The 27925-nt window shown below is 43.7% G+C and overlaps 1 protein-coding gene and 1 pseudogene across 8 annotated transcripts in view; one reads left to right on the top strand and one right to left on the bottom strand.

The window, feature by feature from the left end:
- The window catches only part of Ankrd29 (ankyrin repeat domain 29), a 53657-nt gene that overhangs the window by 7813 nt on the left and 17919 nt on the right, over positions 1-27925 (top strand). For 2 of the 8 annotated variants that reach the window (NM_001190371.1, XM_017317870.2), the window contains exons 2-6: positions 2212-2322; positions 7386-7484; positions 15800-15898; positions 18413-18511; positions 22397-22495. In NM_001190371.1, the coding sequence (NP_001177300.1) occupies positions 2212-2322; positions 7386-7484; positions 15800-15898; positions 18413-18511; positions 22397-22495 (507 nt within the window). Of the gene's footprint in view, positions 1-2211; positions 2338-7385; positions 7485-15799; positions 15899-18000; positions 18107-18412; positions 18512-22396; positions 22496-27925 lie in introns of those variants that run through there. The other 6 variants (XM_017317867.2, XM_017317868.2, XM_017317869.2 and 3 more) reach the window with 5 other exon arrangements.
- On the bottom strand, positions 8198-10807 carry Gm16072 (predicted gene 16072; annotated as a pseudogene).

Genomic DNA, 27925 nt, shown 5'->3' with positions numbered 1-27925 from the left:
TGTCTATTACTCTCCACCTTGCCTCTCGCATTCCGGTTTGCAGCGCAGCACTGGCTGGTCTGTGCTGAAAGCCCTGAAATGAAATCCTTGCACCAGCAAACGTTGTCATCATCTGTCAGCACCGCATGCTCACTGTATGTGGCTCTCTTGAGGATCTAGGGGTAATGGTGCTGTCCTTCTACTGTGTTTAATGCCCCTCAAGTAACCACGGGAAGTTACAAACCCTTTATATTCTATACATGTTTATGATGAGTTTTAAACTAGACATAGTAAAGATTAGTGACAAAAAATAATGAGGTAGAACAATTATAATGGAATACTGTAATAAAATTCCCATGTCACTACTTTGCTCTTTGGGGGCTGTGGCCAAGTAAAGTAAGAGCCACCTAGACACAAGCGCAGTCAGAGTCATCAGTGAGGTGGCTAAGTGAACAGAGGGTGGGGTGGCTGGCATGAGCAGTGTGAATACACTGGACAAAGGAATGAGTGCTTCCCGGGCAGGAAAGACAGTGTGGGACTTCATCATGCTGCTCAGAACAGTATTTACTTAACACTTATAAATTGCTTGTATCTGGAACTTTCCATGGAATATTTTCATACCAGAGTTGACTGTGGGTAACTATAACCTCAGACGGTCAAGCCACAACTAAGCGGGATTACCACATGGTTGCCAGCCTTCACTTAGTATTAGATGATTTGAGAAATGGTCTTAGATGTTTCTAAGATGAACACTATATATAGAACATGACTATTCAGACTAAGACAGCTAATGCTATAGGATTATAGTCACTATAATCCTAGGGGACTGTCATGGTATATACAGTTTGTCATTGACCAAAATGTTATTTGGCATGTGACTGTATTTAAAAGACATTTTAAAATGGGCTTTTGCAGTCAAAGAGATGTCTTTACACATTCCCCAAATCATTTTATTAGATAATGTAAATACCATAAAATGTCCTGAAAGCAGCAGCATTCTGTCAGAGTACTAATAATTGGAGTTTAATTTGTCTTATTACTTTAACTTCATAAAGAAAATGAGCACTATTTGCATTTATGGTATATTAGTGTTGCATGCCTTCCCTGCATATGTTCATCCCACATTGGCTACTGAGGACAGACCAAAGAAACAGTTCTACCCAGGTCTAGCATAGTGAACCAGTGAGTTACAGGACCATGAGTGACTGAATAGCAGCTTCATCCTTGAAAATCCCACCCCAGTATGGGCAACAGTCCTGGAAAGCTGCTTCCCTGGAGCTCCCGCCACAGCAGGACTGGCAGGGGCTCAGCTGGCTAGAGAGTTTCCTCTCCTCAGTAATTACTATACCTTGGGGAAGAAGTCATGTGAATCTTGTAGGCTTTAGGGACTTCCTGAGCCCTTTAAGTTGTGTTTATTTCTTGAACCTTCTGGGTTTCCTTCGTAGAGTGTTTCAGTTCAGAAAAAAAAAAAAAAAAAAAAAAAACAGTAGTACCTATTTATTAGGCAATTAGTCTACTTTAGTTTTGTGTATGTGTGTGTGTGTAAACTTGAAACCAGGTATTTTGATCTCTATCTAAAGCAAAAGGAGACAATGACTCCCATGAGCCCAGGTACTTTGGATGGCATCCTGAAACTCAGACACATAATAGCATTCTCTGCCCAAAGAACCTAGTTCTCACCCAGAACTACTGGCAAGTTCCAGTTGAAGGGGAAAACATTAGGTGGAAAGAAAGTAAAGCGCCTGCCCCAAGAGCTGGAACTGGTTTGAAAATGTTGCGGACACAGAGAAGGGATCACCAAACTCCTGAGCATCGGGACAGGAAGAGGTTTTGCTTCCCGTACAAGGAAAGAGTTGTTCTTTTCGGCTTGTTTCAGAAAGGAAATGGCATCTGGGCAGAACCTCAGCCTTCTAGGATGGGAAAAATTCATTTCAAGTTTAAAGGAAATTGTGAACAAAGACCCAACAGAGGCAGGAAGGCAAGTACTTTGGGAGTAAGTAGAGCGTCAGTTGTGCTGTCAGAAGACAACTTTGGGCTCAGAGGTCTGCAGTAAATGAAACAACTCTCACAGCCTGGAATTCTATACTCACATCTATGGAGAGGAGGGCAGCCTTCCTGACGATCGCCCCTCATCTGGAGTGCCACCTTTCGAACACTGTTATCTGTGTACATGGAAGCAGCCATGATATCTGACTTCTATTTTAAGATCCTGTTTCTTTTCCGTTCTTGCAGAAGGAAACTCCGCTTGCCAATGCTGCATTCTGGGCAGCAAAGAGGGGAAACCTGGCCCTGCTGAAACTGCTATTAAACAGTGGCCGTGTGGACGTGGACTGCAGAGACAGTGTACGGAGGGACACGGTATCTGCATGCCCAGAGCGTGCCTTTGCACCCCGCAGTCATGAGCTCCTTGCAAATGCGCTCCCTTCGCACGCTTGTGTACTTGTTATTGTGTTTGCTTGCCTTCGCCTTTCCCAGGAATCCTAAGGTATAGTGGTGGACCTAGAAACATACCAAGGAAGTCAGAAAGCAAATGGTTACCCACGAGAACAGAAAGCCTCTCTGGCACTGTGAAGGAGGGACTTCCAGGGGCAGGTGGATTTCTGAGTTCAAGGCCAGCCTGAGTTTCAGGACAGTCAGGGCTACACAGAGAAACCCTGTCTCGAAAAACCAAAACAAACAAACAAAACAAACAAACAAAACAAACAAACAAACAAACAAACAAAAAAAGCCGATTGGCAAATTCCAAGAATAAAGGGCTATTTACCACACAACTACCCGAAAGAAAAAGATGAGGATAATTTAGAGCACTTGTGGGCTCCCATGATTGTAGGAGTTGTGGTTTTAATCCATGATGTGAAAACTGAGGAACTGAAGCCTCTACCAGCCTTCTATCGGGGAAATAAAATAAGGGCCACTGCCACAGTCACATCCACCGAGCGTCCCTTCCCTTCCCCAGCAGCAGCCAGCAATTCTGTTTTCCCTGGGGACAAGGAGGACCTCAAATAAGATGGTTTTGTGGTTTGGACAAAATGTTCTCAGCAGAGACTTATGTTCTCCTTGAGGCAGGATATGTCATCTTCAGCTCTGACACAAATTCGCAAGTGAAACCCACGAGCAGCCCAGGAAGGAAGTGGGAGGGTTACCAGGACCATCCAGATCCATTCTGTCCCTCCCTCTGCCTGGCTCTGGATCCAGAATCTGAATCATTCATAAGCGTGCCCCAGAAGCCTCCGCCCTCGGTCCTTTAGCGCGGCTACTAAAGCATCCATTGGAAGCTGAAGGTGGAGCGGGGAGGCCAACAGTTCAGCCCGGCACTGGCGCGCACACTGATGTCGGACCTATTACAGTACTTTTGTACCTTCCAGCTGCAGTCACAGAGCCCCAGAACTACACTACCAGACCACTTCTTGATGAATAGTCCCTTTTTTAAAGCCCCTCCAATTATCCAAATGTGAATACACCATCTGTTCTCTGTCAGAGCCCAGACTTACAGGGGACTCCAGGCATCTATGAACGGCCATCTTGGTCTTACTTGGGTCTCAATGGACCAATTCCTGTCCCACACTGACCAGCATGATGGGGTAGGGACCAGTTGCCGCCTGTGGCTTTTGTCTCTGACCATATTGGTGACTGCTTTTTCTCTTCTTTTTTTTTTTAAAAAAAATCATTCCTGTAGAGACACTCCTGTGACACCCTCTGAGTTCTAGCTGAAGGTTACCCTGCTGTACCTCACAGACCCACCCTTTCTGGTGTCTTCAGTCAGAGTCAGAATAGATGTTTGACTAAATGAATATGTTTATAAATTATCCCTCTTAAACTAATTGGATAAATTAGACCGTCTGGTGAGATGCTTGCCACCCAAGCCTGACGAACTGAGTTTGATTCCAGGTACCCACAGAAGGCAGGAGAGGACTGACTCCATGAGATTGTCACCTGACTTCCACACGAGTGCTCTACTATGTACTCCCCATGACAAATGCGTGCCATGCACACAGAGTAAATGAGAGAAAGGTTTAACATTTAGTAGTTACTTAATCAGAAGGTTTCTGGAAAAACAATTCCTTAACATAAGGAGTGTGTGTGAATGATGCTGCTTTGAATGGCCAGTTAGTGCTCTGGGGGACAAGGACATATGTGGAGACACTGCAGGCCTTTGTCCCCTTTGGAATGTCCTGGCTAAGCATCTGCCTCTTCTGTGTGGCACCTGGGCATGGACTCTGCATTCTAGGATTATTATGGTGATGACTGATCTCTGGGCTGTGCCGCCTTACAGAACTAAGGCACAGGGTCCCCGAGGAAATCTATGTGGAATTTTAGTATGCAGAAGATGCCCCATGTAGCCCTCTGAAAATTGTTCTCAACATAAACAGCCATTTTCAGGCTTTTCCGACAGATTGTAAAGAACAAATACTGCATCCCGAGACCGCATGCCGTATGCTCAAAGCTTTGATTTGTTAACATTGTCTGGATTCCCAGATTGTCAGAGACAGAGTCCCAGGACATAGCCCAAGCTGCCTGGAACCTGTTATATGCACTGTCTGGCCTCCAACCCTTGCTTCACTGGAATTACAGGCTGCACTCTCAAGCCTGGGGGAATCCCAAATTAAGGCCATCTCTGCTCTTTATTTTTTATTTTTTGCTTTGATTTGTTTATCTCTCTAACCTATTTAGGTTTTAGCCTATTTTACAAGATTCTTATAATCTTTTTTAAATTTACTAATGTATTTATTTTTATGTCTTTTGTTTTGAGCTTTGCTTCCTTTATATGCATTTATACATACTTTGTTCAAAACCAGTTTGTCTTGAAATATACTTTTTAACTTCAGCCAATAAAATAAAACACTCAACATTTCAGGAGTCAAAAGTCAGTCAAGCTTATAGGTTTTAAATATAAGGGAGATGTTATTGTATATTGTACTATAATACTTTTTTGCTTCTTTTCTATTGAACCAATCTTTGTTTCAATTGATCATGTTATAGAATTAAATATAATCTACCCATAAAGGCAAATTTTTATTATTTATTTTATTTATCTTTTCTTTAAAACAGATCAGCCTAAAGGGTTTTTTTCTTCTCTTTTAAAGATTTATTTTATTTTTAAGGCTATTTTTCTGTTTTGTTTTGTTTAGTTTAGTTTTTTGAGGCAGAGTTTTTTGGTATAGCCCTGGTTGTTCTGGAACTCCTCCTGTAGAACAGGCTGGCCTTGAACTCACAGATATCCACCTGCCTCTGCCTCCCAAATGCTGGAATTATAGGCACCACTACCACCCAACTATTTTCCCTTTTTTAAAAAAAAGTTCTTAAAATTGTGTGTGTGTGTGTGTGTGTGTGTGTGTGTGTGTGTGTATGCGCGCGCACATTTGTGCCACATGAATGCAGTGCCCTTGGAGGCCATGAAAAAGGTGGTCAAGTCCCCTGAGGATATAGAAACATGGGTCTTCTCTTCTGTAATAGCAACATGCTTTCTTTAAGTATGGAGCCATCTCTCTAGCCTCTTCTTCTCTTTTAACTATCCGGATTATATACTTGATACTTTCTTTGGCTTATTGTTGACTTTTTTAAGCTGTGTGACCTGTGGGATATTTTCTCTTACATCTCATGTCAAAGGGTATTTATAGCATGTTTACACAAATCAGCTCTAACCTGAGAGTCCATTTGAGGTGCTATAATAAAATACTTTGGACTGTGTAGTTTATAAACAAAAGGAATTTATTGGTCATAATCCATGTAGACTGGGAAATCAAAACCAAGGTGCTTGCAGATTTGGTGTCTGCTCTTAATAACTCCTGAGGGCAGGAGCTCCCTCACGTTATTTCATGTGTGCACTAATCCCACTTGGAAGGCAAGTTCCTCATGTCTTAACCACTTCCTATAAGGCCTCCCTCGCTTAACACCACCACAATGGGAATTAGATCCCAGCATGAATTTTGAAGGGACACATTCAGACCACAGCACCAATGATTTCCCTATTTCCTGTCTAAATAAAAATTCTTATTACTCAGGAAGAGGATAGTGATAGTATTATTACTCAGGAAGAGGATAGTGATAGTAAGATAGCCACCCCCATCCTGAAGACTACAGAGAAAAGGAATTTGACTGAATAGAGAAACCAGCATTAAATGGCATCACACACCAAGTGACGTCATATACCAAATGACATCACAGGTCAAATGGACCTAACATATCTACAAAGCATTTCACTCAAACATCAAAGAATATGCATTCTACCCAACAGTATATGGTGGAAGTTTCTCTAAAACAAAACACATCTGAGATACTAAACAACTCTTAACAAATTCAGAAAAATGAAATAACCCTATGTATACTATCTAACCACACAATGCAATTAAAGTTAAGGTCACCAGCAAAAGAATTTCTAGTAGCTACAGGATCTCATGGAAATTGAACAACACATTGCTAAACAATGAATGAGCCAAAGAAGAAATCAAAGATTTTTAAAATAAAATAAAATAAATAAAAGTTGGTTGACTCTTTTGAGAAGCTCATGTCCATAGGTGAGAGTGATTTGTTCTTTTCCTGAAATCTCTCTTTCCCTTATCTCCCATGCTTAAATCTTCTTTAAAATCTTTTCCAAATAAACTCCAGCTCTTTTTCAATAAATAAATGAATAAAACTTAGAAAAGTTTTTGAGACACAGACTTATTATGTAGCCCAAAGGAGCTTTGAACTCATGATCCCCCCCTCCTCAGCCTCCCCACCTGCTTTAACAAAAAGCAAGAAAACAATTTAAAATGCTTTTAATTGCAAATGCATCTTCCAGACCTGATGTGGCCACTGCACTCCTATGCTCACTGCATCAGTGGTCACCTGCACAGACCTGCACAGATTCAAGCCAACAGAGCCAGTCAACACTGTAGCAGGTAACACTGCTCGGGGTCAGTGTGTGACAGAAAGAGGCTGGCAGAGGACAGGAGCCAGAGGAGGACATGTGTGTGAAGGGAAGTGGGATTCTGAAGGGAGAGAGGGAAAGGTCCGGGTAGAGATGATCAACTTACAATGTAAATTAAGACAAAAACGAAACAATTTTCCAAATCAAAGAACCAACTGCTAAAGTTCAACTGTCTTTTGAATTAGAAACAGTGAACTGGATCAGGGATCATTCAGTGTGAGTCATAAAATGAGAATATTGTACTTTTGCTGACTAAGATGCAATGGTGATGTCTTACATGGACTGTTTCTGAAGTTGATGCATGGAAGTGAATTTGTAACCTTCAAATTCCAACCTTGGCAGTCTATCGCTTTGCTTGCTCCCATCCAATAGCCATCATAGTTACCAGTGAGCCATTGTCACCTGGGCATCTTCTGGGTGAAGCTAACCATCTGCAGTCTCTTGGGCTCCTTTTCTGCCATGAGGGCTTCACTGTTCCTCTCTCTCCTCTGTGCAGCACGGCACCACACTTCTCATGGTTGCCTCCTATGCTGGCCACATAGACTGTGTGAGGGAGCTTGTTCTGCAGGGAGCAGACATCAACCTCCAGAGAGAGGTAAGTCAGGCTGTACACGTGAATAAAAACATCTAGGTTAAGAGATCGTTGATCGTTATGGTACTAAACTGCCTAAGAGGATAAAGGTTGCAGTTGCTTTGCTCCTATATCAGAGCCCACTGAAGAGTTTGTTTGTTTGTTTGTTTGTTTGTTTGTAGCCTAAAATAAGCTCTGGGAATGTACCATTGTCAACTAAATTCATACATTTGTGCTACTATAACAGAATAACTGATGCTGGGTATTTTTTTTTAAGTAGAGGTTTATTAAACTTACAGTTTTAGGGACTGAACATCTAATATTGAGACGATGCATCTGTTTGGCTTCTGAGGGAAGCTTAGCTGCCTCACAACATGATGAAGAAGGGAAAGAGAAATGCCATGTGCAGAAGAGACAAGGCACAACGAACTCTTAACAACCCACGCTTGTGAGAACTAACACAATCTAAGAGATCAGTATCAACACTTTCATAGCTGTACCTAATGGCCTTGCTCTGATGCCTATATATATATATATATAAATCACATCTATGTTCTGGTCAGTTGTCTACAGGCAGCTGACTTGGAAACTAATAAATACAAATGTACAGTTTGTTCAATGAGCATAAAATATTGCACAAGAGCAGTTTTGTTTTAAAAGAATCCAATTTCCCATAGTCCTCAATTTTTTAAAATTCCTACATTTAAACATAGCAGTATTTTCTAAATAAGAAAAATTTATATTCAGTAATACTGTTAGAACCCCATTTACCAATTAGCATACTTCAGTCTACTGTGGCAATGGAAATTCAGTGAGCATTTGGCAAAGACAGTCAGGTAAGACTGTAAACAGACATATGAACAGGACAAGGAATGGCTCCAGCTCTTCTCATGTAACACTGCTGCCCTCAAGACTCCGGCTGTCACCGTGATGGTCACACGGTAGTTGAGTAGGACTCTCTCTGTGGAGGCTGCTTCTGTGGAGCCTCAGGGTCACTCTCCTGAGATCCTAGCATACCATCTTCTGCTTTGCTCTCACTGCCATCTGCCATCTGCCAAAGCAGGATTCAGAGACATTGGGCCAGATTTTCTGTGCAAAGGAAAACCAATGGCACTTTTCCTGTAAGGAACTATCTATAAAATCTTCATCCGATGAATGGAACAATTCATTATTCTCCTATTAGATGGCTGACAATGTGGATTCCATCAAAAGGCGGTCAGCTGGGGAAGTCCCGCTGGCCTTTTAGGCATCTGAGCTCATGAGTCAGCTCTGCTATCTGGTCTTCAGTTCCCTAATGTCCTGGTTAGAGTCAGACCTGTTACGCTGTCCTTGGAGCTTGCCTTCTTCTTTCTGGATTTCAAGCTTAGCAATGTGCTGCTGCAGCTCAGCCAGGGCAGCAACGCTATCAGCTTCCCGGAGCTGCACAGCCATGACTTCCTCCTTGTTCTTGCATTCAATCTCTGCCTGCCTGCACTTTGCCTCACTTAACTGGGCAAGCAACCCCTTGTTCTTCACAGCGAGCACACCTTCTCCTGCAGACTGTTCACCTCTTGCTCTGCTCTTCGAAGTTGGTTACTATGGATCTCGTTCTGTGTCTCCATTTCCATCATCCTTTGCTTCATCTCTCTCATTTCTGCCCGTGTTTTCGCTTCTCTAAGGCTCATCAGCTCATCCTGTAACTCATTCGCAGCATTTTTCTTGGGTGGGTCTTTCCATCTTCCAGAAGTCCGAGCTAAGTGGCGCTGCCAGTGCTCTTCCAAGGCTCTGACTTGCTGTCAAAGTTCTTTCAAACCCATAATGGCTTCGGCTTCCCTCAGCTTCACGGCGATGAGTTCCTCCTGAAGCCTTGCAATATTATTCTCATCAGGAAATGAGTTGTTCTTCTTCTCTATATGCAACACTTTATCCTGCATCTCCCTCAGTGCACACTGAGACTCGGCTTCACTCAGTCTGGCTTGAACCAATTCCTTCTCCAGCTGCAGCACAAAATCTCCGTTGTAGTGGGACTGCGTTTATGTTTTTCTAATGACTCAATGCGCTGTTTTAAAAGCCTATTTTCTGTGCGTAGCCTTTTAATTTCACCTTGCTTTTCCATTTCTTTAGTTTTGATTGTAGTGTATTCTTTTTCAAGTTTTTTTCTTTTCTTTTTCTTTTTTTTTTTTTTTTTTTTTGAGTTGTATTTGACTTGGTAAGCTGACTGGATTAATTTTTCTGGATCACCTTGATACCTGATGTGGAATGACCTTCTGAAAGTGCTGTAACATCCCTTCCATGTCAAGTTGCATTAATTCTGCCTGATTCATCTGAAGAAGCGCTAATCCTACTCAAAACACTATTTCCAAACCCTCAGACATAAAGATGTCAAATATCCGTGTTGCAATTGGTAGTGGGAAAGTTGTAAGAAAGATATAGTCAGGAACCAGGATGATGCATACATTGATGTATGGAGACTCTGAGATTGAAAATGTTCAAAGAGTTCTGGAAGCTACTCCTCTATCATGCATTCACACTGGTACATACAAAGGCCCAATTCCGCCATACTTGGCTTAAAGAGTTCACGAAGTCGGTTGTCTCGCATTAATTTAACAAATACACAGAAAGCTGCTTCTTCTGGCATCTGCATCAGCAACAATCCAACGATGAAAGCGCTGCCCTGACAGTAACCACCCTCACGGTCCACTACGGAGTATGCCTTCATTACATTAAATCAAACCTCCTGTCCAAGGCTATCTTTTTCCTTTAAAAAGTTGTGTCCTGGATAAGATCTAGCAATGTCCCTTCGTATCAGTTTTTCACAAGGTGAAGTCATTTTCAGGAGTTCTGAATACTGGTCCTTAATTGTCACACTCTGTGCATTACATAAAAGTTGCCACGCTGTTGCTCTGAAGTGATGGGGTATCCCTTTACGAACAAGCTCCTTCACTTGCTCTTCTTTCTTCTTGCGTACATCATCCCATTCATTCACAGTTCTTCCCCAAAGAATCCAAGAGTCTTCCTCCAGGTGGCTGAGGTTGCTGGAGGCTGATGAACTTGATACAACAGAGGAACCACTGTTTCTTCTTGACCCATTCACTGATCTTAAAGACTTACTGCCTGTCTCTATTAATCTGTTTTGTTCCTCCAGCTTAGCCAGGAGTTCTAAGTCGTCTGGACTCAACTTTGATGGGGAAGATGGTGACTGTGTTGGTGTTGACAATGTGGTAGATGAGGATGTAGTGTGTAGTGAGGCAGATGGACTTGCCACCTGACTGGCCATCTGACTGACTGTGTGCGATACTGTGTTCTTCACCCATGAGAGAGTAGAACTCAGCTTTTCTGCCACCTTGTCTGCCACCACAGTCTGCAATCCAACTCCCAACAATGGTCAGCAGCAACTGTGAATGGAAGTCCAAGGATCTAGCAGTTGCTCAGTCCCACAAGGCAAGCAGGCAAATGGGAGAGGGAGAGAGAAAGAGAGGGAAAGAGGGAGAGAGCTGTTGCCTGTATCTTAAAGGACCTGAGCCTCAGTATCCTCACACTAGACATTTGGCTCCTAGCACCTACTCTGGAAGACAAGTTCAAACTGTATCAGGTCCATACTAGACACCACCCTTATTACCTCCCTTAAACAGTCATACATTTTTGTCTCAGGCATGAATGAGTACTTCCTCACGTGTGATGAGATGCTAGGGAATTTATAGGAATTTCCCAGATGCCCCTGTATTCTTCTTTTCTCTGCAACCTAGTCTTCATGGAGCTTGAATGAACGGTTTGTAAATGAAACCACATTTACAGAGCTGTTTACCACCTGGCCGTGTATTAAGTAAGTTCTCCAAAAGAGTCATGAGGGGGGACATTGAAGTAAAATGTGAGCCTGCGATCACTCATCACAAGTGCAACCCTGGGGGCTTGGTCATACCAGAGTCCAGTCAGGGTACTTGCAGCAGCAAGATGGCTTGGGCATTTTAGCATACTCAGGAAGTCAGGTCTGAGGAGACCATGTGTTTCCAAACTGACATAGAACCCGGCCAAACAAGGCTTTGTGGAGACATGTACACTCTAACAGGTTTACACAGACCCAGGTATGAGACAGGCATCTTAGGACAGCTCCTAACCATAGTGTCCTCTTGATCTTGCTTCATCTGGCCCAATCCAGCCATCTGCCTTACTTACCTCTAAGCCCCAGTGGTCCTGTCTGTAGATCGGGAAAGAACAACCCACAGGCTGCAGACCTCAGCCTTAGTGGGGCTAGACTATTGAGAGCAGCAGTGTGAAGACTGCCATAAAATCAACCGTGAAGACTCTTCACCCAGTCTTTAGGGCAGTCTCCATAACACCAGGTCATTGTGTCAGACTGTTTTTTTTTTTTTTTTTTTTTTTACATCGGCAGCTGAAATAAAATTTCCCTCTAGAATAAATAATATTTTAGAAGGATATTTAAAAATTACCCTCACCTTTTCCTCTCTCTACAGTCTTTGTTTATTGTAACTTTAAAATGAAAAGCAGATTTTCTCTAATAAAACAATGCAGTCCAGATTCTGCTTATTCAAAAATCTGATCCTAAAGGGTAGGCACACGGTGTACAAAAGCCTTCCTGAGAAAAGCAGAGGAAGGGAAGCAGCAGGGCTCCAGCGAGTGTGTGGCTTTGTGGTTTTATATTTATTGATTCACTTAGTGGGTCAACTAAGGCAGCAGATGGAAACCTTTTCGACCTGAGAACAATAGCCCTTGGGGATTTCACATTCAGTGCAGACATAAACTGTGTCTCACTTGATGATGTTGCGGAAGTTTCCAGCAATCCCTCTAGTTTTTCTGAGCCTATGCCAGCCTCCGGCAATGCAAATACTAAACCAAAGGGAGGGCCCAAAGTATTGCCTGCATCAGGAATTTTTGAAACACCGTGTCCCACTGTTAATCCATTCACAGCATCAGAACGGTTCCTTAGAACACATCTAACCTTGTTTTCCTGGATACATAGAGCTTGCTAGAGAGACCAACTAGAAGCCAATGGCCCTGAACAGCAGACACGCAAGAGACCCAGGAGTAGTGACTGTTGGAGACCACCAGGAAGTTGGCCCTGGGCTTCAGGAGGAAAGAGTGTACATTGAAGATGTATTTCCACATTTCAGACTAAAGTCTAAATCCTATTAGCTAGGAATTACTGTATTCCTGTACATGACTGATTTTACATATAAAATTAGCTCAAATCAAGGTGACAGTCATTTTTAGTTAATGTATCAAAAAGTGACTAAAAAGTTAGTATTTGTTCTTAATAAAGCACCAGAAAGAATCCTAGGTACTCTCTAGATTTCTTTTTCGGAAACAAGTCTTTGATTCTGCCCAAGTTTCTTCCTCAAAACCTCTTTACAATTGTTCTAGAAGTTAACAACCTTCACTGGGAGAGAGCAATGGCCAGGCGCTGCAGATTCATATCTGTAAGAACCATGGGAGGGAGGGACCTACTCACAGCTTGCAGAAAGGCTCTGGAAGTGGTCAGGTGGCTCTTCCTCTGGGGCATGGCTGAAGGCAGAGGATTAAATCTGCAAAGGTGTTAGAGCTCTGCCTCAGTGCGCATTGCTCCCCCAGCCCATGTGTTCCTGCCTTAGAATTTAGAATGATCGATACAATCCACAGGAATTGCTATCCTCCTTTAGCCCCTCATGCCAGAGTCAGAATCTAATACCCATAGGTTCCAGGTGAGCTGTGGAAAGAAGGGTTTCTCACAGTGCCTGGAGAAGTGTCTTGGTTTCACCCAAAGCTCAGACTGTGGAAGTCATAGGCTGCCTCCTCCTCTTTTTGCAATCCCTCGTACAGTGTATCATGACATTCACTCCCTATCTCATCCCCTCCCATCCCTGCTACTGACCCTTCTTCCCAGCTAGCCCCCATAACGAACATCCTCATAGAAATGACACATTGCCCACTGCTGAGCTAGGATGACTTTGTTCATGTGACACTATGATTTGGGCACCAGTCTTTGAATGGGCTTATAAAGGTCACTTTGGGGCTGGAGAGATGGCTCAGCGGTTAAGAGCACTGATTGCTCTTCCAGAGGTCCTGAGTTCAATTCCCAGCAACCACATGGTGGCTCACAACCATCTGTAACAGGATGCCCTCTTCTGGTGTCTGAAGATAGCTACAGTGTACTCACATACATAAAATATATAAGTCTTTTAAAGAAACGTCACTTTGAAGGAAACATGCCATCTTCATTAGGGTTTTACTGATGTGAAGAGGCACCATGACTAAGGCAACTCTTATAAGGACAACATTTAATTGGGGGCTGGTTTAAAGGTTCAGAGATTCAGTCCAGTATCATCAAGGCAGGAGCATGGCAGCATCCAGGTGGGCATGATATAAGAAGAACTGAGAGTTCTACATCTTGTTCTGAAGGCAAACAAGAGAACAAGGAGCTAGGATGAGGTTCTTCCAGGGAGCTAGGATGAGGATCCTAAAGCCCACAGCTACAGTGACAGACTTCCAACAAGGCCACACCTCCAAATAGTGCCACTCCCTGGGCCAAGCATATACAACCATCACACATGCTAAAAATACCATGTTTTGGTTGGCTGAAAATGTGAATTTAGACTGTTACTGGTTAATATGTCCAGATTGAGAAATATTTTAAACTCACTTCTGCTCTGACCTTGTTAGATAATTTATAGAATTGTTTACATTCCTTTCCTTTTTTTTTCCTTTCTTCTTCCTTTCTTTTTTCCTTTTTTTCTCTTTCATTAATTTTCTACTCTGGAGACTAAGTTCTGGAACCACAATTCTCCACCAGAATTCTTCCATGTTTTGATTTATAATTTTTCCCAAACACCATTCCATGTATATTTGTTGCCTGTGCCGATTACAACAGATCATCATGAGCTGAACAACTTAAAACCACAGGAATCCATTATCTTGTAGATCTGAAGGCCAGAAATCTCTATTCAGATAATAGGCAGGGCTTATTCCCTCTTCAGGCATGCCTGACCCATGGCCTCCAGACCACATACACCCCAGGATAACCACTCCCAAGCATGGATTTTGTAGATGATAGTGTTGAGGTACATTATCAAGGGTGGCCATGCCTGCTGAGCCCACCAGGTGGCTATCATTCTCTGCTGCCTCGAGAGCTGGTGCTACCCCATTCCAAGGCTGTGACTACAGCTCTCCATCACTATGGCTGTGGTCTCTTATTTTCCTCTTCATCAGTCTTCTTTTAATTATTTTACTGTAGTAAATATACATGAAGCTTACTGTCTTAACCATTCTCATTTTAACCACCTTAAAACATGTAATTAGGGTGACATGCACTCAATAACAGCGCTGCGTGACCACTGTGGCGGCCATCTTGCTCTATAACTCTTCTCTGCCCACTATACAATAACTCTCTCTTCCTGCCTCTCAGCTGCTAGCAACCATCTCCCTGCTGTCAGTAACCATGAGTTACTTCAGACACCATCGTAGTGTTTGTCCTTGTAGAGCACACGTCTTTCTTGTAGCAAATCTTTATGTTCTATCCATTTACATTTTATACCACTGTGATCTTACTTTCCTTCCTTAGAGCTACATAATCCGAATAATCTGCCACTGTAGACAATGCCTCGTTACTCCTCCATTTGTCCACAGGAGGACATTTCCACTGCAGTTTTGTGTTCTGTTTTGTTTTTGCTTGGTTTGAAATTTTGAGATAGGGTGCTTATTGTAGCCAAGGCTGACCTCCAATCTTCACTCCTTTGCCTCTGCCTCCTGCCTGCTGGGTTTATAGGCCTGCACCACTCAGGCACAGTTCAGAGTTAAGCAAAGAGTTTAGGTTTTTGGTGTTGCTGTTGTTGTTTCATTTTGATAAATTTATCATTGTCCAGGTAAGCCAGAATGAATTTGTCTTCTCCAGATTGTTAACCTTGTCTTCACCATATAAAGAAAGAGCATGTCCTGGAAGAGGGATGTAGTCTGATCCTTTAGGGAGAAGATCACCCACTCTAATACAAGAACATAGTCTCCTTCTGTGTTATTTCTCTTATCAAGAGATGGTAATGGAGGCTGGAGATGTAGCTCAGTGGAAAAGGCACTGGCCACTCTTCCAGAGGACCCAGGTTCAATTCCAAGTACCCACATGGCTGCTCATAACGGTCTGTAACTACATTTTCAGAGGATCCTATGTACTATCGTGGCTTCCATGAACACTGCACACATGTGGTACACCGACATATGTGCAGAGAAAACGCCACACATACAAAAACACAATTTTTCAAATGAAAGAAAATTACAGCAAATCAAATGTGGCCCTCTTGGAGCTAGGAAATGTCTATTTTATTTGAAAATTAGTTTTGCTAAATGTCTTCTTAAAGCAACCCCCCTCTCTCTCTCAGTCAGGTACAACTGCCCTGTTCTTCGCTGCCCAGCAAGGCCACAATGATGTTGTGAGATTTCTCTTTGGATTTGGAGCATCCACTGAATGTCGGACCAAAGTAAGAGACTCTCGGTCTTGAGTTCACGCCCCACTGGTGACCTTCAAGGTCTTGAGTTCATGCTGCATTGAAGACCTCTGGCAGTCATCACCTGATTTTCGCCTGATCTGTAACACAGACATGTGCTTTTCCTGCTGCAAGATTCAGAAGCCCAAGGAAGCGGGTTTCCTGAGGTTGCTTGTGGTGGTTCAGGGTTAGTCAGTGTTTGGGATTCCTTCCAAGTTTTGCACTGGGAGAGTTTCAAGGGGAATAACTGAAGTTCTCCCTTGCATCATTCATTTTCTGTGCTGGGATGCCAAGCTTTATAACCAGGTATCTCTAACAGTCCCTATTTCTGTGTTCTACTCTATGTCTGTATTCATTCTGGTAGGAGTTACTAGAGGGATGACCTGGTCCCAGCGAGCCTGGGATGCTCTGAGACCGAGTCTGGCAGGTGCCTGCACTCGGGGGCTATCTTCTCAGAAAGACATGGAATCAGGCTGTAGGTCTCAGAGTCAAGCAGTTCTGGACGAGGACTATGGTTCTTCCTTAAAGGGGTCTTCGTTCGCACTTTTCATCTTCAGATAAGGAAGCGTGGTGCAAAAGGATGAATGTTGTGTGTTCACGTGAATTTTTCATGTTTTATAGCAGGAAATTTTGAGTTGATGTGACATTCTTGTCACTTTCAGCTCATTTTAGGTCTAGTTATAATATTAATTCCTGAATTTTATCCCATGAACTTTAGCCCATATTGAAAATCTTAGATTGTCTTCATTGATTATGTATAATAAGGTTGTCCCACTGGATCCTTCTCCTAATGGAATGCTATCAAATGGTCCAGATGTTATATAGAGTTCTGTCTTTTCTAAAACCCATTAGTAATTTTGTGTGCATGCCTTGAAAAATAGTGGATATAATATAGCATAGTAAAGTATAGCATAATATAATATAATAGCATAATATAATATAATATAATACAAAACACTATTCTCTTACCTCATCAGACAGAGAGAGCAGAAAGTTGACAGGGCAAAAAGCCTCAAGAGCAATAGTCATTGCCACTCTTGAGCAGTGTCTTGATGTCCTCCATCTTGTCACCAGCCTCAGCCTCTCTTCCATTCCCCACCCTTCTAGGCTGGCTCAGTCTTCTTCCTTACCACATTGTCCCTCCCTTTCTCCCACCCTCCCTCCTTCCCTCCCTCCCTCAGTGTACCTTCTCAAACTCCTGCCATAACACATGATGTCACTTTGACTATGAACACAGAGCTCTGTAGCAGAGATGACAGGTAAGGTTACTGCCACTGGCCTGTCACACCCACTCAACTAGTTAAAGGCTTGCTTTCCAGCCCTCATCAATACCTTCTGAACCAGACCACCTGAAGGTAGAACTTGCTTTGAATAAAAAAAATCAAACAAACAAACAAAAAACCCTAAGCCCAAATTAGAAACTACACTGTCGTATTCATAATTAATATTTTCAGAGAAGTCACATGTTGTTGAATTATTCATAATTAGCTTAAATCTCCACATCACAGTTCACAGCACCAAACACCAAACACACATCCAAGGTGGGAAAGATACTTACCAGTAGTCTTACCCGGAGTGCCCGGGGAAAACTATTAATGGCTCAGTGAGTCAGTAGTCAGTGTGCTTGGCTTAAGTGCTTGTTCTGATTTCAGCTGCAAAGATAAAAGTGGGGCTGACAGAACAAAGGGATGCCCATTCCACATCAGAGCACGGTTGCTTAAAGCACTCTGCTTAGTCTTAGGGCCCGTGCTTTAAGAGACCTAGACAAACTGGCACACGTTCAAAGGAAAACCCTGAGCCAGACAGTGAGATGTCATCATCTGCTCTTTTAATGGAGGCATATCTTGCCGTGAAAATGATGGCTGTAGATGGGTAAGCATCTTAAACTCAGTGGCTTATAACCAAATAGCTCCAAAGGAGAAGCCAATGTTTGCCTAAGAGGCCTCTGGTTGGAAGCCATGATTCTGAGACAGAGCTGACAATACTTGGAAGTGCACTGCACTTCCCATATTGGGACGTGAATGGATGTTGTCTCCTTTGGTACGGGCAGGTGTGTGGTGCTAACTGGTGAGATGGCTGCATTATGTCCCTGGCAGGTTATCCAAGTGTACAACACGTTCATGTCCTCCAGATGATCATAAAGAAAAGGTGAAAGCTGGAGAGATGCCTCCATCACTAAGCACTTGCCGCTCTTCAGAGGGCCAGAGGTTAGTGTCCAGCACCCATGCTGGGTGCCTCACAGCCTCCTGGACCTGTGGGAATCCAACACTCTCTTCTGAGCTCTGTGGGCACCCCACATACACATGATATACACTCACAGAGAGACCAAGACACACATATACAAACAAGAAATAAAATAAGTCTTTAAAAACTAAAGACAAGGTGAAAGACAGAAGGAAGGTGGGTTTGTTATTTCTGGGACTACTCTCTCTCACTTCCGTGTGAAAAGTGTTCTTGATAAAATACAAGTCGTGCCGTATCTAATGCATCTGTCCTCTCCATCCATAGGATGGGGGCACTGCCCTGTTGGCTGCTAGTCAGTATGGGCACATGCCAGTGGTGGAGACCTTGCTGAAACATGGAGCCAACATCCATGACCAACTTTATGTGAGTGCTTCAAGAGTTTGTCCCTTGATCACAGCTAACATTTGATCTAAATTCCAGTGTCAGAAACCACAACTTAAAGTACTTTTTCGTGCACTAAAAAAAAAGTGCACATCTTTTTTTGAAGATGTATTTTTATTATTTTAATTATGTTATGAAATGTGTTAAGTAAATGCAAGTGCCACAGAGATCAGAGGGGTCAGATGCCCTGGAGCTGGGGTTACAGGCAGTTGTAGGTGCCGGGAATTGAACACAGGTCCTCAGGAAGAGCAGTATGTGTTCTTAATCACTGAGCCATCTCTCCAGCCCTACACATTGCGATTTTCATTGGAGATGTCAATGGAAAATCAGCTGATCAGATGAGCTAGCTCTCCTTGCCGTAGACACTACATATTTCCTCACCTCTGTTCTCCCTTTTAAATCTGTTGTACATCTGCAAACATTCCACGCATGCTGTTAAGCTGCCCCAGCATTCTCTGATGCCTGCTCACTCACACATGACAGGCCAAGTGCAGAGTGATACCAAGAGGGGAAAGCAAGCTAATCAAGAGAACTGAGAGGTGAAGCCATGGAGCCCCGATCATGAGGTAGGACTGGGAAGGGCTCTGCTGCCACTGTGAGTCTTGTTGCAGCTAATTGGCAATTAGTACATGGCCCAAGGGCCCTTTTAATTGTCACTGAAATTCCATAGGCTTTGCAACAAGTGTTACTATCCTGGTCTTGTAGGAAAAATAAAATATGGGAGATGGGGTGACTTGGCAGTCTCAGGGAAGAGAGGGAGAGAGTCTTGTTTCCAATTATACAGGAACTATATTTTAGGCCATTCCTCAAGTACACTGTGAGCCCATTTGCCAAAGGCACTCGGTTTTCATAGCCACCTAATGGGCTGCGTAGGTGTGCCAGTTTCCATTTGAATGTCCTTTCCAGAGCTTACCTTGTTAACTCTGACACATCATAGGCCTCTTTGAAGTCCCTAGTAACTAGCCTTACCCTCTGGCAACTCAAAGTTTGTAAGGCTTTGAGCCTGCAGTCAGATGGCTGAGATCCTTGATATTGCTCTAACGAAGTGCCTCAGCCTGGCTGTCCATTAGACACACCTGTGGAGCTTTCCAAAACTCCAGTTCCCAGACATCCAGCCCCTCAGAACAGCAGAGCCAGTCTCTGTGGTCACAGCTGCAGCATGAGGAGGTCCTGGGGTGTGTTCTGAGAAACACAGGCAGGGCTGAGGGATGGCCCAGTAGGTAAGACGTTTGCTGTGCAAATTTGAGAAGCTGAGCTTGGATCCCCAGCACCCACACAAAGCTGGGATCTGCGGTGTGCACTTGTAATCTCAGCACTGGGAAGGGGGAGGGACAGGAAGATACTGGGACTTGCTGGCCAGCCCAGCTCGCCAAATTAGCAGTGAGTTGTGGGTTCAGTGAGACCCTACCTGACAAAATAAGATAAAGAGCAATTGAGGGCACCTCCTGTTGACTGCTAGCCTTACGCTTGAGAGCACATACATGCACACTTGTATCCACACGGGTGCACACACATGAACACGTACATATACCACATACACAGAAAAGAAGGAAAAATAAATGCGTGTCTAAAGTGAAGAATCTGAGAGTCTGAATTATGTATGGGTGTGTGGGCCCAGAGACTTTGGAAACAGAAAGTTAATTTTTTATTTTCACAGCATGACCCACAGTTAGCAGTGTGAATCAAGGGGTAGATATAAAGCTTGCACCCACTAGACTATATCCTTCCAGAATGCTCTCAGAAATATAGACTTCAGCAGAGTCCCCAGTCACAGGAAATCCGCCTCTATTGATCAGTGAATTAAGAAAATGTCATGTGCTGTAAACTCCTTTTTACTTTTAGTAAAATGGTCTAAATGTTTCTATTAAAAACAATTGGCTTGGTGTGCACTTTGATCCCTGTACTAGAGGAAACAGAGACAAGGGGATCTCTGTGAGTCCACCCAGTGAGTTCCATGCCAGCCAGGGCTGCAGAGCAGAGAATGTGTATCAGAAAATATAATAAGCCGGGCAGGGGTGGTGCACGCCTTTAATCCCAGCACTCTGGAGGCAAAGGCAGGCAGATTTCTGAGTTCGAGGCCAGCCTGGTCTACAGAGTGAGTTCCAGGACAGCCAGGGCTATACAGAGAAACCCTGTCTCGAAAAAGCCAAATAAAATAAAATAAAATAAAATAAAATAAAATAGGATAGGATAGGATAGGATAGGATAGGATAGGATAGGATAGGATAGGATAGGATAGGAAGAACTAAAAGTTGTAATTCACAGTGGGAAACTCAATATGTAGTTTGTCCCAGAAAAGTCTACAGCGTTAGCCGCAGCTCAGAGTATGAAGACTCTCTGTGCTGATACATTAAGAAGCAGCTGAAATTTGTAACCACAATCAAACCTCTGACTAGAGGTGTATGCAGGCTGGCTTCTTTTAAAGATTGTTCTAAGTGTAGTCTGGTAGCTTAGCAGACATCCAGTGGACATCCAGCCCCCTCCAGGTGACACACCTGCTGGACTTGCACAGTTTGCAATGTTTGGGGTTTCAGCTTGCCATTAGCAGTCTCAGCACAAGGTGTAGTAACTCGCTAAGTGTCAATGCTGCAGTGGCATCCAGCTTATCTACTGTGGGATGGAAACAGTGGGGCTTGCCATGCGTGCACATACTCTGTCCGCAGAGAGCGACTGGACAAGTACAACCTGACTTTGCTGAATAATCTTGTTGAAATTAAAAAACAAACAAACAAACAAACAAACAAAAACATGTTTCTGAGAAAAAAAAAAAAAGAAGCCCTCAACCTCCCCCCCCCCCCAAAAAAAAGAAAAAAGCTCGGAGAGACTGAGGCTCTTGCATTGAGCTCGGTGCGGATTGCTCTGTGCTTACAGGTACTGAGGCATCTGGGGGCTGGCAGGGAGCAGCAAGGCAAGAATTTTTTGAAGACAGTTTTTCTCAAATCATCTTTTTCATGCTTGGCTAGCACTCTGCCACTGAACCACCAAACCCTTTAATACACAGAGTCACTGCATGTTGAGGGAACATGCATAAAGGAGCAAGAAAGACGCCATGGAAAGAACACTCACTCCCAATTCATAAAGTCACAGAGAGTGCAGTCTGGGGAGATGGCTCAGTTACTAAAGTACTCACTTCCTGACAGGAAGGCCTGAAGTTGATGCCCAGAACTCATGTTAAAAAATTAATAATTAATTTTAAAAAAAACAACCTGGGTCCTGCCAGAGAGATGAAGCGACAGCTCAGCGGTTAAAATCATGTGTTGCTTTTAACTTTTTTAAACCTTTCAAGCGAAGGACTCAAGTTCTGTTCCAAGCACCCACATAGTGGCTCACAACCACCTCTAACTGGAGTTCTAGGGGATCCAATGCCTGTTCCTGCTCTGTGAAGGTACCAGGCATGCATATCATGCACACATATATGTACAGACAAAACATTCATACATATACAATAAAATAAATCTTAAAAAATGTTTTAAAAATCTAGGTGTGATGGCTTGTGCATGCAATCCCAGCCCCTGGGATACAGAGACAGGCAGATCCCTCAGGATCCATGACCAGGCAGGCTAATCCACTTGGTGAGCCCCAGACCAGTGAGAGACCCCATAGCCACAAAGTGGACAAAACCTTCCTGACGTACAATGTGGAGGTTGTTCTCTGGCCCCTGTATGTGTGTGCAGGTGAGCACACATCTTTCTCTCTCTCAAACACACACACACACTTTTGTATAATTTGTTTACCTAACAGCTATTACTTGGCAAAAGAATAGAAACATAAAAGAGAATGCAAATGAGGAACGTAAGTCATGATCCTTTGCTTTTCTCCTAAAATAAACATGAAAGCTGAATCTAAACCCCTGTCCTGTTACCTCAGGATGGAGCCACGGCCCTCTTTCTGGCTGCCCAAGGTGGCTACTTGGATGTCATCCGACTACTGCTGTCTTCAGGAGCAAAAGTCAACCAGCCAAGGCAGGTAATGTCCTTTGGAGCCGAAGGCTGTGGGTGGCGGGGGTCTAAATCAGTACAGGCCTGGCACAGCCGTTACCATAGACAGAAAAGTTAACTTTGACTAAGATGTCTCCTACTCTGTGCTTTGAGGTCAGCTGGGTGTCTCTGAACTCAAGCTGATATCATGAGTCAGTACTTTGAAAAATGTAAGTGTTTGATGTCTGAGGTCAAGTACATACTCTGCCACCTCTTCTTCAAATGATTTACGACTGTGCTGAAATAAAGAGTGTTGGCTGGCCTGGGACGTAGGTAAACAGAGGTCATCCGTCCGCTCTCTCCTGATACGCAGCCATAGCTCCCGTCTAGCATCTTTCCCAGCAACCCAAGAGTAGCCTGCAAAATCAGGAGACCGAGGGTAGGTTCTGTGCCTTCATCACTCACAGGCACACTGCCATTGAGACCTCATTTAGCAGTATCTGATATCTGGTATCTGCTAATGTCTGGCAATTCAATTAGCTGATACTTAAACCTCAGGAATGCATCACTGAGGGCATTTTATGTATGATAAATGTAAGGTGGCATAGCTCACTACTCTGTAGGAGCCATCTGTGCTCTCAATTCATTGCATTTGAAGTTAAGAAAACACTACTATGAAGGTTGTTGTTGTCTTTTAGAAAAGTCAAACTGGTTTCCTAAACAGGAACACCCCCAAGGCAGGTTTCTGCTATAACTGATCTGGCATGGGAAGCCTGCGTATTTAAATAATATACAGCTATGTGGACCGTCAGGATGGTCTGTGTTCCTGGCCACAGGCTGCTGGGTCTTCAATAGCCTAAGTGTGTAAGGAATGGAAAATGGCTTCTGGGTTTAGTTGGTTTGCCATCACCTATCTAGACTTCTATACAGGCGCTGACACTGGCTGTGGTTTGGTGGCTGGGAATCAGTTTCATCTTTGAGACAGGGTCTCGCTCGGTTGCCCAGGCTGTCCTCAGACTCACGTGCTGGGATTGCAAGCACGAACTACCACACCTGCTTAGCTCTGCGGAGTTTTAACTTGAGACTGTTATGACTGCCAGGTTTCTTTCATTATACTTTTGAAAATTAATTCGTCCCTTTAACCAGTCTGTTTAGAAAATATATTTTATTATTCCTATTCCTACAGTCGTGTTTGCTTAAAAACAACCCCCAAGTTGATCTGAATTGATATTTCAGAGACTGCATGGGTGCGTGTGCACTTGGACATGAACCGAGTCACCTGTTGTCATTGAAACCAGGAAGTTATTAAGTAGGGCATCGAGGCAGCAGTAACCACAACACACCAGCTGTTTGCATTCCTCAAGAGTGAGGTTCACCTGGCTGGCCAGTGGGTAACCCGGCCCAGGAGGACAAGGACCCACCCTGTGGTTAGAAAACAAGGGACACACCCTTCCAAAGACTGTTTCTATCTAACAAAGTGCTTTGGGACTATGAGAGTCCAGGTCTGAAGTGATTGTTGTTCAGGGAAACTTTTATATAAACAGGAATTACTTGAGGTCCGGAGCAATGAAAAGTTTCCTCTTGGTTGCGAGCACGCACCCCGTGGTGCTCTCATCAGCACCTGCCAGGAGCCTATGAGTCTCAGGTTAGAAACTCACTAGGTCAGTCACTCCATGTTCTGCCATCTCCGAAGGTAGAACTTCTGCTGAGTTCAGTCTAAGAAGACAGATATCACAAACATGACAGAAGTCATGCACGCATGGCTGGCCTGGTTACAGGTTATTCGGAGGTTTAAGAAAAGTGATTTAAAGCTTCCACAGGCAGGATGTCTGGAGCGGGTGTCTTGTTCTGAAATCCCCACTAGCTCATTAAGTATCAGAAAAGTCTTGAATTTATAAAGTAAGGACAAGGATGTGTGCCTGATTTTCCAATTCTTAATATTTTTACATAAATGTGATGTGTGTGTGTGTGTGTGTGTGTGTACAGGTGTAATGAGTGCAGAAGCCAGAGGTCTATCAGGTATCCTTCCTTAGGAACCCATCTTCTGTCTTGAGACAGAGTCTCTCCCTGGAACCTGGAACTTTCAACTAGACTGTCTATCTGGTCAGTGAGTCACAGTGATTGCCCTCCTTCCCCTCTGGGGTTAGAAGCTCATGCTACCACACCCCGATTTTATGTGATACTTGTCCACATACGTGCACACTTGCACACATTTGCATTCTGACCTCTATGGGCACTCACCTCTGCACACACACACACACACACACACACACACACCACACAACAAACACACACCACATACCACACACACTACACACACATACACACACGCACACACACACCACACATATATAGTACATAACACACACACATGCCATTCTTCAGAGTCCTTCCATTAACATCTGTGACAGGATGCTAATGAAGTAGCTGAGAACTCCCTCCTAGAACATTTGATGTAATGTCACGGAGTCAGCACTGTAGAAGGATGGCTTCTACTTGTAACTTTCCCTCCTGAGAATTAAGCAGGCCTTTCTAGTGCTTTGGGCTGAGGAAGTGTGCTCACAGTCAGGACAGTGTGCAGCCAGAGATGCTCTTTCCTACTCCATAGGTCAAGAGTTGCTGGGATTACGGAAGTCCATGGTTACTCGGGAAACTCACTTGTGTTTCTTCCTCCACACATCCTTCCAAGGAGAACTTGACAGGAGCCAAACTTCCTTAATCAGTGGTGAAGATGTCTACCTAACCCATTGTTCTCTTACCCACATACTGGGCATGCTTCTCCCCAGCTCAGCTCACCCACATCACTAAAGCAGTATTTCTGGAGTGGTCAAGTCTAGCCTTGTTTTCCCAGCATTAAGCTGGCACGGTATCACTTGTCTCTACTGAGGCTTCCTCCTTCGCCTGTCAGTATTTCTACAGCATTTGACAGGAAGACCAGCTAATGAGTGTATTCCCTAATGCAGTGGTTCTCAACCTCTGGGGAAAGATCAAACAACCCTTTCACAGGGGACACATAAGACCATTGGAAAACACAGATAGATGCTTATATTACAATTCCTAATAGTAGCAAGATTACAATTGTGAAGTAGCAATGAAAATAATTTCTGGCCGAGGAGTGGTGGCACATGCCTTTAATCCCAGCACTTGGGGGGCAGCGGCAGGCAGATTTCTGAGTTTCAGGCCAGCCTGGTCTACAGAGTGAGTTTTAGGACAGCCAGGGCTACACAGAGAAACCCTGTCTCGAAAACAAACAAACAACACCCCCCCCCCCCAGAAAAAAAAGATTTCTGGCTGGGCGGATCACCAGAACATGGGAAATCATTAAGGAGTCTCAGCATTAGGAAGATTGAGAGCCACTGTCCCAACGGATGCCTTTGTCCGGACACAGAATTGCTGGAACCCAGAAAGTAAATATTCTCTTGGGTCCCTAGGTTGGGGGCATATGTGAAGTGGGAGAGACAAGAGCTTCAAGACTGGTATAGGATTCCAAGCATATGGATACTGAAGCAGAGGCCATAAGAACCCTTGTGGGGGGCACTGATCATCTTAGTCCCTCTGCACATGGCTGGTATTTGGGAAAGCCTGTTGACTTCCAGAAAATACACCTTAACTTGGGCAAAGCTCCTGGGAGGTCTGGAAGCCTGTGGCCCTGAGTGACTCCATGTGGCCCACGATTGGAAACTTGAAGGGAGATGGTGAATGGCTGTGGAGCCTGCTCAGATCTTCAGGTAGAAGCTGAAGTCATAAGGCTATGTGTGGTTAGGGAGTGAGACATTCTAGTTTTTGATGACCGTGGTTTCCATTCCCTGGACCTCAGTTGGTCTTCATCTGTAAACTCAAGATAGTAATGGTGATGTCCCTCTAGATTGCTATGAAAGTGATATAAAATATTCCTGGTAAAATTTTTATTGCAGTGGCTGTGAGTTGGACTAACACTGGTAGCAAAGTTGTCTTGTTACTGTAGTTACTTGTGTCTTGAACGGGCCACTCCTCCAATAACAGAATTGGTCCCAGAGACAAGGAGGCCTAAAACCTACAGATGAGAACAGGCATGCCTAAGGACTAGGATGCCATAGAAGCAGGGAGCATATAGCATTTCAGGTATGCATTCAAGTTCTTGGGAATTGAGTGGGTTGTTGCCTTTTTCTAAGCAGGTATTAGAAGCCCAGATAAGATTATAGATTAGTCTCTAACATGAATGGTGCATATATATACCCCTCTACTTGTAAATGTATTAGATGTAGCCCAAAAGCAGCAACAGATTTGGTAGGAAATGCCAACGTTACCCTATTAGCTATCTGTTTGGTACTTGAGTTTGTTCTGTAATTATCAGCCAGTGCTGAACACCTTCAGGTACAGGCAACGCATCACTATTTATTGCATTGGTGGTCTTATCCAGCCCTCGTACTTCCTGCTCTTTCCTTGGCCTCCAGTCTCCATGTGCCCATCATCTGTTTGTTCTTTTCTGCCTGATCTATGGCCTAAGTCTAAACCTTTTAGGTGTGGATATAATGCTAAATGTCAGCTACTGCCTCTGCCTCTTCTTTCGTATTTCTTCTTTAAGTGGTTTGGAGTGCAGGAGAGATGGATCAGTCAGTAAGTCCCCACCACAAAAGCATGAACCCCCAAACATACACACAAATCAAGGTGCAGCTGTAATCTTCAGAACTCTATGCTGAGGGCAGAGAGGCAGTTTCTGGAACTCACTGACCCGACTGGCCAGCCTAGACAAACAGATGAGTTCTGCTAGAGATGCTGGCTCCAAAATTACAGAGTCATCAAGGAAGGCACCTGGCATCAACCTCCATATGCACAGGTACACACACACACACACACACAGAGAGAGAGAGAGAGAGAGAGAGAGAGAGAGAGAGAGAGAGAGTGCTGTGGAGGGCATAACTTTTACTTTACAGTGATTTGTTCCATTTAAAACATTTTTAAACAATTTTTTTTTGTCTAGAAGTAGTTACAAGTATTTAAATATCTTTTTTGCCCATTTCATTTCACTCTAAAGTCCCAGAGAAGAGAAACAAATTGACTTGTATTCTATAATTTTTATTATGAAAAGGAAGGTACTTCGTGTGGTGTGCATGCCTTTAATACCAGCACTCAAGAGGCAGAAGCCAACTCTGCGAGCTCAGGGCAGCTTGATTTACACAGCAAGTTCCAGGACGCCAAAGAGAGGAATCTCCTAGGCACTCAGATAGTAAATAGTTGGACTTGACCGTATGATCTGACACATACTCTCCGGGTTCCAATGTCATGTCCTTAGCCAGTCAGTAGGACCTGGCTACTCCCTATCCAGTTGCTGTAGAGGGTCTCCAGGAGATTTGGTAAATGAAATCCAGAGGAAGAACTTGTGGAACCGGAAGTCGGAGTTGAGGGTTTGTGATGTTCATGGTAAACAGCACTCAGCTCCCGTGGCGTTTCTAAGCATCTGTCATCTTCGTGTTCACTGCCTTTACATGTGCTTGCTCAT

Source organism: Mus musculus, chromosome 18, assembly GCF_000001635.26.
Source record: "Mus musculus strain C57BL/6J chromosome 18, GRCm38.p6 C57BL/6J".
Taxonomy (NCBI): domain Eukaryota; kingdom Metazoa; phylum Chordata; class Mammalia; order Rodentia; family Muridae; genus Mus; species Mus musculus.
This window is presented reverse-complemented; position numbering and strand designations above follow the sequence as displayed.